This window comes from Gadus macrocephalus, chromosome 11 (genome assembly GCF_031168955.1).
Source record: "Gadus macrocephalus chromosome 11, ASM3116895v1".
Lineage (NCBI taxonomy): Eukaryota > Metazoa > Chordata > Actinopteri > Gadiformes > Gadidae > Gadus > Gadus macrocephalus.
The window spans coordinates 14720045-14739418 of record NC_082392.1 but is presented as its reverse complement, the minus strand read 5'-3'; the positions used below and the strand labels follow the sequence as shown (position 1 = coordinate 14739418).

The 19374-nt window shown below is 46.2% G+C and overlaps 2 protein-coding genes across 3 annotated transcripts in view; one reads left to right on the top strand and one right to left on the bottom strand.

Annotated features, from left to right (window-relative positions):
* The first annotated feature begins 909 nt into the window (after nucleotides 1–909).
* On the top strand, nucleotides 910–4072 carry si:dkey-29h14.10 (uncharacterized). Of its 2 annotated transcripts, none has more exons than XM_060064739.1 (4): nucleotides 910–2060; nucleotides 2684–2801; nucleotides 3260–3408; nucleotides 3570–4072. In XM_060064739.1, the coding sequence occupies exons 1-4, from the start codon at nucleotides 2028–2030 to the stop codon at nucleotides 3717–3719; spliced, it is 450 nt and encodes a 149-aa protein (XP_059920722.1). In that variant the 5' UTR covers nucleotides 910–2027; the 3' UTR covers nucleotides 3720–4072. The 2 variants fall into 2 exon arrangements, with proteins under 2 accessions (XP_059920722.1, XP_059920723.1); XM_060064740.1 differs by having other exon boundaries at nucleotides 914–1119.
* A 1970-nt stretch (nucleotides 4073–6042) lies between these two features.
* Nucleotides 6043–19374, bottom strand: part of spire1b (spire-type actin nucleation factor 1b) — a 33386-nt gene continuing 20054 nt past the window's right edge. The window contains 13 exon segments of the mRNA XM_060064737.1: nucleotides 6043–6547; nucleotides 7331–7641; nucleotides 8387–8414; nucleotides 8532–8602; nucleotides 9172–9309; nucleotides 10468–10613; nucleotides 10843–10879; nucleotides 10881–10937; nucleotides 11231–11308; nucleotides 11311–11399; nucleotides 14441–14482; nucleotides 15307–15436; nucleotides 15524–15610. Of these exon segments, the coding sequence (XP_059920720.1) occupies nucleotides 6292–6547; nucleotides 7331–7641; nucleotides 8387–8414; nucleotides 8532–8602; nucleotides 9172–9309; nucleotides 10468–10613; nucleotides 10843–10879; nucleotides 10881–10937; nucleotides 11231–11308; nucleotides 11311–11399; nucleotides 14441–14482; nucleotides 15307–15436; nucleotides 15524–15610 (1470 nt within the window). The 3' untranslated portion in view covers nucleotides 6043–6291.

The following is a 19374-nucleotide window of genomic DNA, read 5'->3' as shown; positions in this document are numbered from 1 at the left end:
GACCCTGCATTGGAATGGGCAGGGAACCCCTTTGTTGTGAGGTAGGGAACACTCCTCACAACCAAGGAAGATTTATCCGGGTTAAATCAGACCCTATAGGCGTGGCTTATTTACCAATCTGTCCATAACGATATAAACTGGATTTTTACCTGGATTCGGCAGATGCTTCATGAACCACCTTTAGAGTGCAGACCCGTTTACGTTGTATCTCTAGATAAACCACGTGTTGAACATTTGTCACTCTCCGAGTCATACCTATCCCCGAAACCACCGTACCAGAGGATTCCATTTACATTGATCAGTGACAAATGACCATGCTATGTTATGGACATATATGGTATGACCTATCTTTTTCTGGTCATGTGTTCATGGCAATATAATATGGAGATATATATCTGTGGTCGTTATGTTCCTGGTATGGTACTGTCACATTTCTGAAGAATGTGTTGTTGCATTTGATAATCTCTCAGTACCATTGATTGAGACTATCAATATTCCATCCTTAACTTTTTTTTATCAGAAATGACATTCCGTTAGAAATAATTTCATAATACCATCATGCCAACAAATTAATGGGGAAATATTATACCACCAGGTGTGAATATGATTAGCCGTTACAAGCCGTTGTATGACGGATAAATGAGTAACGTTTTCTACAGTCCACTGGGTAGGCTGGTAGACTGATCTATCCAAAACACATTTAGGTGGACACGCCAACTTGTGATGTCAGAAGAGCTAGATTCCAAAACGGCTTGTAACGGCTAATCACACTCACACCTGGTGGTATAATTGGCCTATGTCACCTTTAAGCATATTTTTTGTTTCAGTTTCTTTCCCAGTATATGGGTTTAGCGCCTCCCTCGTCTGTCAAGGCTGAATGTTAGTGAAAGGAAGTACGAGGTTATCCAATAAGGACAGGTTCAGGTCGGGTAGGCTGCTTATAGCCTAGCTCCACCCGGTAGTCTTATCATATGATTCAGGCTGATCCACTTCTGCATTACTACGGCAAAACTCCTTCTCCTTCTTTGTCTTCTGTGACTGATCCTTCGTCTTCTGTGACTATATGCATCTCAAAATAAGAGTTCTTAAGAAATGAAAAAGGAAGTACCGCTTTACCAGGTAATGTGTACAGGCTACTATTTTTTGTATCGCCTTTATATTTTTTGCTTTTCACTAGCCTTAACCTAACGTAGGCCTACTCGAGCTGGTAATGAAGAAAGGGCTTTGTAATGAATGGTATTGGATGTTGGCCGTATAATGTGTTGGATGGCACACAAAAGCTTATTACACGTGTTATTATTATCATTATTAGCAGTTATACTATGGCACAGACGCATCTGTTGATAAAGGTCTACTGTACAGAGAATCCCTGCTGTTGTTCCGTTATGCCATTGGCTCCCGTCTTTCTTCTACTGACACGCTTGCTGATTGAAAGGTTGTCAGATTGCCAATATTGTCGTTGGTATTTAACATCAAAACCATTCATAGTATACTGTGTATATTCGACCCAGACATACGTACCCGTTTATTCGGGTCTGCCCTGCGCCTGTGTTGCCTTTAGTGCTTTCCAAGCAAGCAATGTCTCGCATTGATTTTTTCGCGCAATAGACTCATTACTGCCCCCATGCGGCGTTTCAGTGCATCTGTTATCAACAATTTTTTTAGGTTTCTTTTAGTACTGCACTCCGATTTAAGCCGCTTGAAAGTATTCGATATTGAACTACAATTCGTGCCATTGGATCCTCAAACGCTAGGAGGTATACATTTAGCATAATAGAATGGGTTTGGCGCCTGTCTCACCTCTCAGCGCAGAGCCTATGTTACTGAAAGTCCCTCTCTCTCACGATACAAAAAGAGAAGAGACGGCTGGGGCGAGGTTAACCGGACAGGTGTAGGTGTCATTAAATAGCTCTGGTATAAAAGTCCACCCGGTAGTCTTATCATATGATTCAGGCTGGCCACTTCTGCACGGCGAAACTTTTTCCACGTTTGTGACTGCATGCTTCTCAAAATATAGTTCTCAAAAAATGAAAAAGGAAGTAGGCCTACCGCTTTACCAGGTAATGTGTACAAGCTACTATTTGTTGTGTTGCCTATATATCTAGTTGTTTAAACTTTTCACTAGCCTTTACTCAACCTATTTGAGCTGTCGGTCTTTGTAGTGAGAGAGAGAATAAGCTATCTCAACGCATATTAAGTCACAAGGATATTTATAAATACAAATCAGGGGTTTCTGTATTATTGGTCGCTATGTCTCACAGAATGGGATTCTCTCCAACCAATCAAACAGTCGTGGGCTACCGCGGCTATGTATCGCTTGGTGATAAATTATATTGGATGTGTGTTGTATACTGTGCTGGAAGCAGACACAAAAGTATTTCACGTGTTATTATTAATACGCAGTGGCTATTCGTACGGCGACCGTACGAATAGCAATTAGGCTATTCGTACGACGCGCCGTAAAAATACTGCATTAGTCTATTTTCACGGCAGGTTATGGTTAGGGTTAGGGTTAGTGTTAGGGTTAGGGTTATTACTATAATGAATTACTATAATTACGGTCGGCCCGGTTAGGGTTAGCGCTGAGCAGACTGATAGGTCAAGTGCGGTCACGTGACAAGCTCGGTCGCCGTACGAATAGCCACTGCCTTATTAATATCATTATTTTGTTGTATTGTCTCAGGCGCCCGAAATGCAGAACGTGTATGATCTCCTGGATATGGCTCTTCGGAAAGGAAGACAGACCTGCCAGCTTCTCTACCATTCTCTAGGAATGTGTTCACCCTTACCGTTTGAAAGAGGTAATGTTGGGGTAAATGACAATGTGATTTGTCTGTTACTTACTCAATGCCTTACTCTTCGCAATTAGAAAGTTGAATTAGTGGGCTTTACGATTTATTTAAATACAAAGAACATGTATATCTAGTCTGGGATAGATAAATCCATAAATAAATACAGGAAAAGTTTATTATTAATTATTATTATTATTATTATTATTATTAATACAAATATTTAACAATACACTAATGTCCATTAAGAAAACATTTTCACAAGTAATTTACTGTCAATAATATGATTTACAAATCCAATTTTAAAACCGGTTCTCTTTTTGCTTCCATTTATTGGAAATCATAATGGACGACAATTATATTTCTCGGAAGCTGATTTGCTAAAGCACTGCATGCAACTGTAAATCAATGAGACAGACTACTTCCCATTCTCATAGTTCTCTATTCTTCTCTCTGTGTCTATGTCACAGCACATTTCCTGCACCCGCCAGCCACCACATTAATCATAAACATCAGTAACTCCACCTTGGTAGACTGTGCTATTGGGAACGGAAACCTGCCACACGAAGTAGTGGACAAACAACCTCTAATGTGGGGCTATGCACCCAACGTCCATGGTGTGTAACACTTTATTTCACAAATATTTGTGTTTTATTGTATATACTTATTTTTTTGAACTATTAGACAGGACTCTGATGATTATTCTGTAGTTTATGTGCTTTGACCATAGGGCTTTCTCTTACAAGTCGTTTATCCTTTTTATTTAAACGTTTTTTAGAGGACATGAGGTGTAGCTGCTTCCATGGCCACCATGTGGCAGCAGAGCCTACTCTTCTTCCCCCACCGGCCACAATCAGCGTCCATAGCTCCCAACTGAACTATGTCATCATAGGAGACAGCAACTACATGAACGTGACACAGACACACTGACGAATGCAGTGAATTGGACTAACGCTGCTTGCATGTTGAAAATATACCTCTCTATATTGTCATTATATGACATGCAATCACCCCCATGCGGTAATAACATGAAGGGAAATACAATTGAAAAATAAAACAAGTTAACGTAAATGCATTAAAATGTAAAAATGTATGGCCTATGGTCAACTATCCAATGTAAAGGTAATGAAGGATACTTGGTAGTTCCGACATTGCCTGAAATTTTCAATACAGTCTAGACAGAAGCTGTTCTTGATATTCAAGGCGACATGTAATGAAAACTCAAATCGTTGTTGCTGTAATGAAATGTGTTCAATTTAATTAAATTATAATTTTTTTATCAATTAGTTTTTGTGTTTGCTACTTCTTCTCTGTGAATGTGTGGTATTTCCCCACAAAAAAGACAAGCCATAAAATACTCGTTTACACTTTTCAGGTATTGCATCACATAGTTTATTGACTTGGTCATCTTGAATAGAATTGTCTGCAGTGAGTTACAGCTTAAAGGAACCTCACATGCATGATGTCTTCCACCAGCATCCAGCATCATCCAGAGTCATCCCAACCGTCACGTTGACAGTTTATAAAGGTTTTATAGTCCTGGGATCGCACCCACCCTTATTCTCTCACTATCGCTCTCTCATTGTGGTTCACATCCTGTCAACATACCGCCAAGGCAACAAACACAGACCTGATCTACATACAGTAGTAAACAAAGTACTTAGTTACAGTAGACAGAGCCGTTCAAAATGATAGTAACAGGTGTGACCACACAAGGTGGATGATTTTAAGGCAGAAATATTGGAGGGGAAAACGATCTTGGATGGAAAAATAGCAATGACGACAGAAAAAAGAACATGTGATGTTACCTGTATTTGTTTTTGACAAATATGCTTTATCACAGGGGTACTACATAAATATGAAGGGTTATGTTATGTCATGTTGGGGAACAATAATGACACTTTAAATCATGATTAATATCCAATCCTTTCTCACGTCAACATTATATGTCAAACAGTACAGGTTGTAGTATTGCATTCTATGCTGCGTTTACAATGCACAGGTTTAGTGAAACTGTACAGTGCATTCATTTATATTTAAATAATACAACTACAGGAAATACGATTGATGTTCACTCTTATATTAATCAGAAATAGTTGTTTGACAATAACATCTAGGAATTATTTCCATAAATGATATTCAATATAAAAATATCCAATTGATAACTTAAAGGCATTATATCTAGCAATGGCAACATGCTAGAGACCACAAGCTTGACAGAAACACTGTTCTGCTTGTTCAAGTTATAGGAAATGGTGGGGACATCTGAATGAAGAAAACTAGTTTCCTGTGTTTGGCATTGAAAGTTAACAAAGAATGGTCATATGCTTTCTACTAAAAATTATTATCATGGTATGTGTAGTAAATGTGCTTTAAAATGTGCCAGATGGATATGCCTCTGTATGTTATTGCAAAATCATACACTTTATTTACACTGGGCACACAACAATACATATTTTGGTTGCATACTAATTACGGGGTGTTGTAGATTCATTTGGCACTAAATCTGGAGTTTAAGAGAGGACAAAAAAGGGCTTCCCACAATTTGATTCTCAAGCAATTCAAGAAGTCCTTAATGGAGACTTTCATATAGTCCTAGTAATAACAGACTGACCCACAAAATACATCAATAAGTGTGATCAGCAAAGTTAAACTACTTTGTTTTTTAACTTTCCTGTGTGGACCGACCTCACATACTTTACGTACTTTATATATATGCAATACAAAATTATAACTCATAAAAAAGATTTACAGATTAACATTTATCATCATTGTCATCATCTGTTCAGCCGCAGAATAAGGTAAATAAATATAACTCTGAGGCCCTTACATGTTTTGTCCTGGCTTTTGGGTCCGCTTGTTTCCCTTGCTTGAGGAATTCAAATGCACTTCAGTCTTTTCCTTTTTTTCTTGTGCTCATCTGTAAATGACCTTAATTCCATGTATTCATTTGATGATGGATATTAGTCCAGGGAAGACAACCTTATTGTGACCATTGGTAACAGAAGAAAACCTTTCACTCTTGTTGAAACTCTTCAGAAATTAAATTAAATAGCCTCCAAGATCCACGTATATATCCACAAATAGTGAGGGTGATTTGATCCAGGAGGGAGCCACACCTCTAAAATCAGGACACCACACAGCCGACAGCACACCACTTGACACGTTTTCAGGGACAAGGTGACCCACCAACCTATCCATTCTGTACAGGGTTTCAGACGCGTACATGTGGAGCGTGGAGAGAGCTCACATCCAGTACTGAGTCTTGAGAATCGTGCTAAAATATCTGGAAGAGAAGTGTGCTTGTGAGAGAGAGAGCGAGCGAGAGCGAGAGAGAGAGACGTCAACCAAGACCAAGAGTAAGGCAAACAAAATAAAGAGAATGAAAGATAGAAAGCAAGACATGAAAGAAAGAAATGAGGCAAGAAAGAAGAGAGAGAAAGAAACTATGACAAACAATGAGAGAAGAGAAAGAAAGACAAACCGACGGAAAGAACAAGCCCTAGATCTCGTTGATTGTCCGTTCCGAGGGTCGGTATTCCTCGCGGCCCTTGGGGGAGGACAGGTAGAAGGACTGGGTCTTGCGCTTTAGACGCGCCCGCTTGGTGGCCAGCGACAGGCTGTGCTTGCTGGAGGAGATGATGTCGTGGATGAACTTCTTGCAGTCCACACAGACCTCCATGGTGGCCCAGTCCTCGGTCAACTCAGGAGGAAGCTCCAGGTCATCGCTGGTTTTGAGGGACCCGTGTTTGGACAACCTGAACACAGATTTGTACTTGTAAGTTGGAGTTCAAAGTTGTTTTTGACAACTTATGGGAAAGTAGTACACGCTTTGGCTTTGATTATAACGATGAGAACGATTCGATTGTGGGTGGTGGGTGTAACTTTGGGACAACGCTGACTGAACAGAACATTTAAAAGAGATAATACTGGGAGTGGGGGGCAGGACCCCTTATATACACGCCTCATTTCAGATTCAATAATCTGATGATTGTGTCTTCAGGTTGGCATGAAATAGCATGTCTTTGACCTAGCAAGGGAGTCATCTACAATTCAAACCAATGATCAGGGAGGGTTTGGCCCCTCAGACTGTTAATCTACTTCAAATTGTTTATTTTTTACCATGACCAGGGTACCAAAAAGGACCCACTCATAGTGGTGTGCTTTAAATAAAACTATCACAGGGAGGAACGGGTGGAGCAAGAGAAAGGAACTCGAGGAAAGTGAAACACATTTTGTGCAAGAATACAAATGCAAATGTTAATTCTCCTTTCCCCGAAATCACAAAATGACTTAGCGAAAGATATTGAATATAGCAGATACATTTTTAGTAACCGACATGTAGCCTCGATTTCCGGTCTCTCTTGTGACGTGCGTATTGGTCCCAACACGAGTCGAAGGGTGGAAACGGGCAGCCAATGGCTGGCTAGGACCACGAATCCAATGTACTCCGGTTAAAGCAAGGCATTGGGTCAGACTACCGGCATACTGAACACCAACAGGGGGCTTGCTGTAAGACCCCTACTGTCCCAGTGACTCACTTTGACATGGTCTTCTGAAGGCTGTGGCGCGATTGGCCCTGGGAGGTCTTCTCGGGCGAGGCCCCCGCTCTCCCTCTGCCCAGCCTGGAGCCCTTCATCCCCGCGGAGGGGGGGCCCTTCGCCGATGCGGAGGCGGAGGCGGAGGTGGAGGCGGTGGCGGGCGGGGGCGTCCCCGATGGCCCCGCCCCGTCGGCTACGGACGTGGATTTTGCGACGCCGGCCGCGGCCTCCAGCCTGTCCCTGGGAAGGGTGTTGGTGGAGCCGATGGAGTAGATGGGCAGGCTGGAGTACGGCTTGGACGGCAGCCGCATCTGGTCGAGAGAGAGCGGCATAGAAAGAGAGAGACACAGAGACCGGGAAAGACAGAGAGCATGCCATCGTATGAACATATGTCTGCATGCTGAGAGAGAACCAAGACGTTCAGTCAGAGTTTATGGTTTATGGTCATGCATCTAAAATGTGTGGCATTGCATAAAGGCATCTTCTTCATCACTAAATGTTGTTGACGTAGAAATTATGTTCATCAAACATTGGCTAATGCTTTGTAGCAAATAGCTTGTTTTTCTACATAAAGAACACAGCTCTCTGGCCAACTTTATTACAATTGTCCAAACAAAAGGACACTGACCAATAGCGGTCAACGTCCTGTCCACCCCAGCCATCGATAGCCCTAACATTAGACCAATGGCTGTAAGGCCATAAATGCCCAAATAATAAATCAACCACTAAACATATTTATTTATGAATACTAAATTGTCCTCCAGCTTTGTTGTTGCATGGTTTAAACGTGTTTTTTTTTGTGTTGTGGAGTAGCGGTGTTCACGAGGGACCGGAAAATCCTGGTTGGACTCAAATCCCTTGGGTCGACATTTCGACATTGTGTGTGTGTGTGTGTGTGTGTGTGTGTGTGTGTGTGTGTGTGTGTGTGTGTGTGTGTGTGTTTGTGTGTGTGTGTGTGTGTGTGTGTGTGTGTGTGTGTGTGTGTGTGTGTGTGTGTGTGTGTGTGTGTGTGTGTGTGTGTGTGTGTGTGTGTGTGGCCATAAAATGGGTGCCTACCTTTTTACAACAGTTTGAGCACACAGGCCTGTAAGACATAAGTCACACAAATTGTTGGAGGTGAATAAAGAAAGTGAAATTTAAATATCATCAGAACAGCAGAGAGAGCTGTCCCCTGTGAAATGAATCAGTCACCAGGTCTTACCGCTTGCAAAACTGACAGGTGTAGGACCAGGTGAAGAAGGAAAACCTTTTTGTCCGACAACAGAAGCAAAGCTGCAATATAATCAAAATAAGACAATAATGAGTGGATGTTACCATGGTATTCTTTCATATATGCAATCCAATGAGATGGGTTGTGAGATTCAGATTAACTGTTGTTATAACACGGCTCTTCTCAACGTCGTGTAACGCTCCGTTCACTTGCATGGGCCTTCCGTGGACTAAACCAGACTTCCGGCGGTGAATTTCGATAATTGACCGTTGCTAAGCATATAATGACCGCTGTCAAGGATAGTGGATATTTTGCCTCAGATTCACGTCTTTGGTATCACTCCGCAAGTAGTCCGGTAACTTAACAACCCCAGCGTTTTTGGTTGCTTACATCAACATCTTTCGCTGACTATTTCTCTGCTGATCAACACTACGAATGGTAATTGTAAAAAGACACAACTTGTGAAGTTATTTTTTTGTTTTGGCAAGTATAAAGCTGTGTAATAAGCGGGATAATGTATAGAACGTTGCCGGTCATTATCGAAAATAAGCCTTATATTCCCGATAATGACCGGCGTTCTATACATTATCCCTTACGTATTGATCGTGACAGATGATGGTTATTGCTTCACCTTTCCCTTCTTCATGGCGTTGTAGACGTCCTTGTACTGCTGGAACTTCTCCAGCTCTGCCTTGACCAGCACCTGTCTGATGTGCATCACCTCCTCCACCGTTAGGGACAGACACTCCACTGGGAAGCAGAACTCCTCCTGCAACGGGATACACACATACACACACACACACACACACACACATATATGTACACACACATTTACATACAAACACAAAGACATTTACATACAAACTCACACGAAAACAAATGTACAGGTATGCACAAACACACACACAAAACACAAACATATGCATCCATCAACACATAGAAAACCCGCACACGCACACAAAAACACACACAAAATGAGTGACCATGAAAACACCACTGACGACAGAGGACTCAGTGTTTGTCTTTACAACCCCCCCAAGCACACACACACCTCTCTGAACCTCCTATTGGGGGACATGTGGCTGAGCATGTGACCAGTCGGACGTGTGTTGAGGGAATATTGGGATAAGCGGGGAAGCCCATCAGAACCGGGCCTCACCACACCCTTCCCAACAGCAGGGGGCCCCTCTGGGCTCCAGGCACCCCAGCTTCCCTGAATCAGCACAGTCTTTATTTCTGGGGGCCAGGGTTTTCTCTAACCGTCCATAAACCCATCTGAAATATATGTAGTATGAAGCAGTACCAACATTGAAAAGCAGGTTTAGTTTTATGATTTACAGTGAATTGCAATCTACGCTCTTTCATAGTCTGTTTTACGGGATGATTTATGGGGATTAAGATTAGCGGCCCAAACTATTTGTGTGTGTGGGGGGAGTTGGGGTTGTATAATTTATATGTTTTCATTCGTTTTCATTCCTTATGAAGTTATCGTCTATCTTTTGCCAAACCCATGCATCGTTTAGGAATATCTCTCTCTCTCTCTCTCTCTCTCTCTCTCTCTCTCTCTCTCTCTCTCTCTCTCTCTCTCTCTCTCTCTCTCTCTCTCTCCTCTCTCTCCTCTCTCTCTCTCTCCTCTCTCTCTCTCTCTCTCTCTCTCTCTCTCCCTCCCTAGTGGATGACTAATATCCTGAGAAATCACTGTGTGTGGGGATGTGCACGAGTTTGTGTGTGGGGGGAATGTGGCACGAGTTTGTGTGCGCGTGTGCGTGCGTGTATTTGGGTTTGTGTAGGGGGGGTAAAGTGCAGACTCAGGCAAATAACCTATATAGCTGTTTCTTCATTATAATTTACAAAGTTACATAAAAAAAAAAAAGGAATAAAGAATCTCTGCATTAATCTCCGGCCGGCTGAAGGTCTGGCCGCTCACCAGGGACTTGGAGTTCTTCTTGGTGGGGGGCTGGAATAACCTGACGTTGGTGGGGGTCTCCTTCTCGATGGAGTGCCTCCTATGCTGGGGCTGCTTCCTCCGCTCTGGCTGGGGTGTGGACGAGATGGGCAGGAACATGGGGGGAGCTAGGACCAAGAGACAAGGCAGAAGGTGAGGAAAGAGGGGTGCAGAGGGCCGTTAAAGGTTAGAGAGGAGGGACAGGGAGGGGGGGGGGGGGGGAAGAGTGCAGAGGGGATAAATATGAGAGAGACACATGAATCCATCCATTAGTGATGAGAGCCCCCCCGTGTGTGGTGGAGGGAGGAAGCGGAGGGGGAGTGGAGTGGAGGGGGAGAGGAAGTGGGTCTCGCTCACTTTTATTGCCCAGCGCCATCTCCGGGGACGTGTCGTCCCATCACGGACGTTGCCATGCTGGAGCTGCTGGCGGACCTCCGGCCCCAGGCCTCCTCCTGGAGACACAGAGGGGGGGGGGGGGGGGGACATGAATTAATACTACCGACGTCTAGCCGCCAAAAAATGAACAACAACAGACACGTGTGTAAACCAATGGTGGGTGTTGGTCTGGCTTGATCTCTGCCTGTGTAGAACACCTAAAGTTATGCTCCTTGAATGTTTGATTGTGTTTTATTGTATGCTGCTGCCGTCGTGGCCAGGTCTCAGGTCTCTGATTATGAAATAGATGCTCAAGCTCAATGAGACCGACCTGGTGGAATAAAACTTCAATGAACCATCCAACACTCACATCCGAGTCGGAGCTGTCCAGCTCTGCGAGGCTGGGGGCCTTGAGGAGCCGTTTCCTCTGGGGGACCCGACTGCGACCCGGCCGCGTTCCAGGCGGGAGGAGTCCGACACGGCGTTGAGCAGCGACAGCGTGCTGGATGACCTGCGGCCCATGTATGGACTGAAGTCGTCTGTGCAGAACCACAGCAGAGAGACGGGGGCTGATCAGTTTGGGGGCAGGTGTACGACTCCCTCCAGAGACCAACCTAAACGGTGCCATTCCATCCGTCCGTCACGTCCTCCTCGCGTTTCGTTTAAGTATACACTCAGGGGCTATCGGGGCCACTTTCACTTTCAGTTTGGGCTCTTTCCAAAACAGAGAGAATCGTGAATCAGTCTTTGAACGAGAGGACGCTGTGAACGTTGGGGACAGAAGGGCAGGTGTTTGAGGTTGATCCCAGTGAGGTGGAGTGAGAAGGGAGAGGGGTTTTGGTGGTTGGAATGGGTGGATGGGGTGGGGGCAGTGTTAATTTTTAAAGGGGGGGGGGGGGGGGGGGGGGCAAGGGAGTGAGCTTATGTTACACACAGAAACAATGGAGGCCGTTGTTGACGGACATGAAAGCTCAAGTCTCCAAACGCTCCACCGCCGGGTTGAAAGCGTTCTCGTGTACGAGGTGGGGGGCGGGGATGCTTCCAGCCTCCGTCCCAACTCCCCTTATATACTCTCTAATCTGCCTCACAGGCCACAGGGGGAGGTCAAAGGTAAGAGAAAAACTACAGCTACAACAAGGCCATCTAGCAGCTGAATCATCTCGTACTGGCTTTGGTTGACCTACTTGTGCCAAGAAAGGGGTAGATCAATATAAATAGGCTGAGGAGAGGAGAGGAAAAACTTTCTCTCCCATCCAACAGAGGGGAGGGAGACGTGGGGGAGAGGGGGGGGGGGGGTGAAGAAAAGCTAGAGACAGCAGATAAAGAGCATTGCAGGCAGATACAATCTTAGCCTCATCAGGAGTTCTTTCTCTCTGTTCTTCGTCGCTCTCTCCTCAGTTGCTGTCTAACAAAACACCAGCCGGCCAGTGCTGCTTTCTACCGCCTGGCTGGAACAAACCTTCTTTACCGATGCCTCAGAATACCAAGGTAATGCTGTTGCTAGACAGCATCCGTAACTAGGGCAACACAGCCCGCATCAGCTGCTCTTGTGACGCAGAAACTAGCTTGAGCTTCCGATGTTGACTGAAGCCCCTGCAGTTTATTTCATTGCCTTTATAAACCCTGTGTTTCCAATAAATCCCCCCCCCCCCCCCCCCCCCCCCCCCCCCCCCTCCAATCCATTCATCAATCTGAACTTTAATGTTACAGGGGGAGATTAGTAAAGCCGGGCAGAGGAGACAGACCGGGCCTTTGTTGGTTAGGGTAAACAAGGCCCTCCATTCCAGTCCAGTCTGGTTTAGTCCAGTCCAGGACACCGTTTCATACTTTACCTTTACCAGTACGGAACAGATCCTGAGGCATGCTGCGAGTTTTGCCAAAACCTAAAAGCGGGGGATAGCTCCCTTATTATGATGATCATAACCACAGCCAGGGAACCTGTGGACCTCTGGGTCAGATGGCTTCCACCGCCCTGATCATGTCGGCTGATACCCGCTCTGTCAGAGACCATGAGACGCTTCCATGTCACCCATGCCCATGCACACAAACACACACACACACACACACACACACACACAGCTGAGTGGCTCCTTAAAAGCTTACAGTATGGGAGCTCAGGGAGAGATTTATAATCGCACACATACTCGCTCAACACACTCGCACACACACACACACACACACACACACACACACACACACACACACACACACACACACACACACACACACACACACACACACACACACACACACACACACACACACACACACACACACACACACATTGAAAGTGTGCACACTTTCGCATTATGCTTCTTTTTTTTCAGAGCGAACAAATGAGAAAGCATGGTGTTGGCAGAGCTTTGGCTTGGATGGGACTCACTGGCTTCAGCAGGAAGGGGCTTTGGACTGCAGCAATATACTGATCTGCACACCCCAAACAATAATCTCTAGCTAAAAATAAAAACAACTGTCCGATTAGGTTCATCAAATGTTGTTAAATATCCAGTCCCAGCCAGCCCTTCTAACCCTCACACACCCCCCTCACACTAATCCATTTGCACCTCAGATTAGGCTCTGCAGAGTCATACGGACACATGAAAGGGTCTTTTGTCTGAAGTGGAGGATTTCTGCAGAAGGACCCGGGAGGTGGTTCTGCTCTGGAGAGGCTCCTTTCTCTCTCCAATTGGCTGTTGGGCCACATTAACAATGCTCCTCCAATCTCACCGATTCTTGACTAAGGTGACATGTTCGGCGAAAACATAAAAAACGCTTTAGTCCTCTGAGAAGTTACATAAGCAGAGCCTCATTTGTTTGAGGTCCTCTTACTGACTTCAGGGACAAATATGCCCCGTGTTTCCCCAGGGACACCAAGTCCTCTAAAGGAGGATTTAAAAAGAACCGCTGAGATCTGAAACGTTTTCCTTTCGAAAACGGCTCATTCTCAACATCTTTTTAGTAAATGAAACATCAGCATAGCAGAATGTTAATGTGTTCCATTTTTATTCCGTTTCTTACGTCTTACTTTTATGCATTGCTTACTATTGATTCCCTGTCTTAATGCTGGCTTTCTCTCAAACAAACACTTAGCATTTACACTTTTTAATTATGCCTCTCGGCAAGTAAGGCCATCCAAAATGTGGAATTGGCCAGGGTTGGATCCAATCATTCTGATTGTTAAAGGGAATATACAACTTTCCTTTGTGATACACTGAACAGTAGTTGAGGTACTGACTTTATGTTATCCTATGGCATCATTGATTGATGCCATAGTATGACATAGTGAAAAGTCTTAAGCATTGTCTGAGGAATCAGTGCTCAAATCACCCACTTCTTTGCAAAACCCCCCTTACTGAACAAACCAGCGTCACAAATTGCAATGTTTTTAATGGTACAAACCACTGTAAGCATGAAATGAACAGTGTTATCCGCCAGATGTGCATGTGTGTGAGTATGTGAATGTTTGTCTGCGCGTGTGCATGTTGATGTCCATGTGGATGCCGAGGATGTTAGAAAGCAGGTGATGAAGCACAACATCAAGGAGAACAGAACTGCCTGATCAGCAGCGAGGAATCGTTACCTGCCGCATCAAAACTGAAAGACATGCTAAGAGGCCGCCTGACTGGAGAGAGAAACAGTGACATTATGGGACAGTGTTACTGGATGTAGGCTTTCCATTAGTATAGCAGTTCAGACACAAAAGTGGGCTGATGGTAAAGTGTTTTTTTTTTCTTTTTTGGGATAATTGTTAAGAGACTGAACAGGAGCCACAGCCAATAGAAAAGTTGTTCTGTGATTTAGTATTGCATAAAAAAATCTTCTAAAGATTTTTTTTTTTAAAGAATTCTTCAAAAACATTTTCAGGAGTATAGTAGGCTGAACATGGAATTGCAGACACTTCGCATTAACGTTAATTCACATGTTGCTCTACATGTCAAGAAAGCACATACACATAGAAAAAAGTCAAAGCAATAGTAATCATCAAATTAGTGGGTTAACTTAATAGAGTGAAGGTTGAATGGCTGACGTGATAGGCAGAGGCATGGCAGCATATAACGAAAAGGATCAAAAAGCGTAGTTCAGAGCAGTGGAGTTGTGCTTCTCTTGCTTTGAACATCATGGCCAGCCAGTGTGACGTCATCATCATAGTCACACACCAAACCTCGTGTGCATATGAGAGTGTGAGTGTCGGCATGCGTGCACAGAGACTTAGAATACCTTAGAGACACTTGAAAACAACAGCGTCATACAGGAGCCTAGTGATCAAGTTTGATTTAGATATAGAGATTTTGAGAGAGAGAGAGAGAGAGATTTTGAGAAAGAGATTTTGAGAGAGAGAGAGAGAGAGAGAGAGAGAGAGAGAGAGAGAGAGAGAGAGAGAGAGAGAGAGAGAGAGAGAGAGAGAGAGAGAGAGAGAGAGAGAGAGAGAGATAGATAGGGACTCACCCAGCCTGCCCCTGCGGATCATATCTGGAGACACTGGGCGGAGTTTCCTCTCTGCCTTTATTTCCTCCAGGATGCGTTCATGGAGGGTGGGCGGGGCCTGGGCCTGGGGCTTCAGCTTACGGGCTGATGCCTGAAATGAGAGACCCACCCATTACACTGAAGCAAACCCAATGTCCGAATGTCCATAGGTTATTGAACCAGATCATTCTTTACTCACGGGGTTCAAAGGCGGTCTGGACCGGATGAAGTCCAGGATGACCTCGTGGGCACTCTTCTTTAACTTGGGAGGGATGTCCCCGTTCACCTGCAGAGCAGAACCCAGCACCAGGCAGAAGCAATCAAACAGGAGAACTGGGGAACTGATGCTTCCATTTGGATGCATCTTCATATTTATTGAGTTATTGCAGCGTTTCTCATACATTTCAATCCAGCCAATCAAAGTATACTTTAGGTTTTAGGAGGTACAGTGATACATATATATGTATTCTAATATGTATCCTCTGATGTTCTGTTCACAAAGTGTGAATGAAAATGTGGTGGTCCATTGCTGTTGCACAATCACCTTGAGGTGAATGAGCAGCCGAACACAGTAAACAAATAGTTAGCTGCATGTCACCAAAAATGAAATTCAATAGAAAATGACAGATGTTTCTGTGGGAGTGCTTGTAGAAGATGGCTGGTTTAAGCAGCCTCAGCTAGCTGGGTCTGATTGGACTCTGGGGCTGGGTGAGGCTGCACACCTGTTGCACATCGAGTAATCAGTGTGCAAAGGTTAGACCAGCCATTTCCACACACACTGGGGAGATCTCCTGCTTTGCAGCAGTGCACCCTTGCCATGTTCATGAACTACAACAATAAACCGGATTTAACGCCACCATCCTGCGTCCTGTATGTCTGGAGTAGCCCAGCGAAGGCACCTTGGTGGAGTGTAGCAATGGCCCTTTGCTACCATTTCCCTTGAATGTTTAAAGACCCTTTGAGCTGCAAGTGACTTGCTGTTGCTGTGCTGTTCTATTTCATCCTTACTGACCGCCAGAGGCGGTGCTTTAAGCACTGGATTTATCCGTCTCGCGCATGCGCAGTTCGAGTACCTAATATCAACAAAGTTACCTGTGACCCCTGATGAGCTCCGGACAGCCTATATCTTCCGGTGACATCAGAGGATCTGTTCCTTTCATCTTCTCGCTTCGCAGGTATCGTATCACCTTGCTAGCTAAAAGCTAATTGGATATTATTATCATTGATCGTTCGTTGCTGGTGGCCTTGCGACACTTGTCGGAGCCGTGAGCTGCTCACCCTCCAAAGGCCGCAACGGACCCGCCGAGAGGTTCGGATTGCGTGGAACGCATCTCCCTCGGCTGGATAAATTTACTTTGTTATAATTTCGTGTTTCGGTGAAGGCAGTGTACCCACTCCCTCTCCCGGCGTTTGTACTGCGCTTATCATTTAATTTCTCCCAGCGTTTGTATTGCGCTTATCACTTAATTTTCAAGTTGTGTATCGTTGCTATTGGTGACGGCAGTGTGTGCGCTCCCACTCCCGGCTTAGGTAAGTTTTACCTCGGTGCCAACTCGGTTGTGCCCGCTTTGTGTTAACTGGTGAAGGCAGTGTTTTCGCTCCCGCTCCCAGCATTTATAGTTATATTTAGCCTTGTAGTTAGTAGCAGTGCTCCCGCTGAGGCTAACTGTCTGGGCTGTTATCCCGCCAATATTTGTCGGTGAAGGCTGTGCTTTCGCTCCCTCTCCCGGCATTTATACTGCACTTATTATTATCTACGTTTCGTTCTGACCGCTACCCTCAACTGGTGAAGGCAGTGCTCTCGCTCCCGCTCCCAGCAGAGGTGTGACTGTAGTTGGTAGCAGCGTTCCCGCTGAGGCTAACTTTTTTTTTTTTTTTTTTCTGTTCATATATCCATTGGTGAAGGTTGTGTTTTCGCCCCCTCTCCCAGTGTCTATTGTTTTTCTTGCTTTATACAGTGTTATTTTTTCTGGTTGTCAACATGGTTGGCGACCACTCATGCTCGGCCTGTATGGCTCCTCTGCAGATTGAGGATGGCCATGATTTGTGTCCCTCATGCCTTGGCCTCGGGCATCTGAAGGAGGGTCTTTCAGATGATCCCTGCATGAACTGCACTTTTATGCCTCGGGCAGTTAGAGTTGCTAGATTAGCTGAGGTGGAACAACGGTTGGGCCTCGTTTCGTCCCCCGAACTGTTGCCCCCAGCCCAGCGACGTAATCCAGCCCGCAGGCCCCACTTCTAGGAAGAAGGTTAGGGAGTCCGGGCTTGCCTCCAAGGTAGGCCAATTGACGGCAGAGCTCGAAAGCATGAAGTGCCTCTTCCTAGCCTTTCAGGCTGGGACTGGTGCAGGGGGGACAGGTGCTCTTGCTCCTCCGGCAGCCACCTTGGAGCCGGAGGAAGATGTGCTTTCTCTGGCAGCGTCGGCTGCCGAGTTTGCTGAATACGAGCCGGATGGGGTCCTACAGGACGCAGCCTCCCGTGCCTCCGCAGCGTGCTCCCGTCCTTCGACCCACAGCTCTACTAGTGCTTCTGAGGACAACTCAATGGGAGCCATCATTCGTATGGCCCTGGCCAGTCTGCAGCTAGACGTGCCACAAGCGCAGCCGGCTCCGGCCAGTGCTTTCTTCAGGCGTGGCCCAGCCCCCGCCAGCTTTACCGTGCCTCCATCGGAGGAGTATCTGAGGGAATTGCATGCATGCTGGAGGGATCCTAGAGCCCACTCTCATGCAACATCCGACGGTCGGTCACTGGCAGCCATGCAGGATGCACCCAAGTTTGGCTTGGACCGCATGCCAGCAGTTGAGCCAACCATAGCCGCTCTAATTGTCTCACCTGATGAGGCTCTAAGACCGGATGCGAGGTGTCCTCGTCCCCAGTGTCGGGTTACGGATGACTTGCTCTCCAAAGCCTATGACGCAGTGGCACGCATGGGACGCATAGGCAATTCTATGTCCCTCCTGATGCTCGCTCTGTCAGCATCCCTGCAGGAGGTTGCAGTGGGTGCTCCGGCCCACGATTTCAGTGACGCTTCTTTGCAGGCGTTCGCACTGATGTCCAGAGAGTTGGGGCGGGTGATGTCCACTCTAGTCCAGGCTCGCCGCCAGGTTTGGTTGGCACAGTCTCCTCTTACTGAGGCGTGCAGGAGAACCCTCCGCAGTGTTCCAGTTGAACCTGGGGAGCTGTTTGGCTCTGCAGCTCTAGAGGCGCTTGAGCGAACAGTCCAGGCCAGGAAGACTCGCGAGCATCTATCTGTGCTTCAAAGGAGTGTGCCTCCTCCTAGCAGGCCTAGAGGTTCTTCAGCTGCCCCACAGCGCAGCTATCACCCACAGGCTCACCCCAGTGGCTACCTTAGGTCTCAGCGCCCACGTCCACAGCCTGCTCAGCAGCAGGCACAGGCCTTTCGGGCCCCTGAGCGGCTGCCCTCGGGGCAGCCTCAGGTCCCATATGCTGCCCGTCGTTCCCCCAGGACCTTTAGAGGTCGGGGGACCCGGCGCTGAGGGTCAGGGGCCGGTCGTCTGATGTTTTTCCCAGCAGCAACTCAGCTATTGGGCTGCTTCCACCAGGGACCCGTGGGTGCTTTCCACCTTGACCCATGGGTACAAACTTCAGTTCCGACGCCGGCCCCCGGCCTATGGCCGGGTCAAGATGACCATCATACACGACCCGGCCAAAGCCCAAGCCCTCACCCAGGAGCTTTCCGCCCTCCTGGACAAGGGTGCCATCGAGCCAGTAGATCCCCTGTTGCAACCCGGTGGGTTCTACTCGACTTATTTTCTGGTAGCAAAGAAAGACGGCGGACTCCGTCCTATCCTCGACTTGAGGGGCCTAAACAGGTTCCTGAAGATCCTGAGGTTCCACATGCTAAGCACCGCAGAGGTTCTGCGTACTGTTGCCAGGGGGGAGTGGTTTACATTAGTAGACCTGAAGGATGCCTACTTTCACGTTCCCATAGCACCACACCACAGACAGTTTCTGCGGTTTGCTTTCCAGGGGCGTCGTTTTCAGTTCAGGGTGCTCCCGTTTGGCCTCTCCCTTTCCCCACGGGTGTTC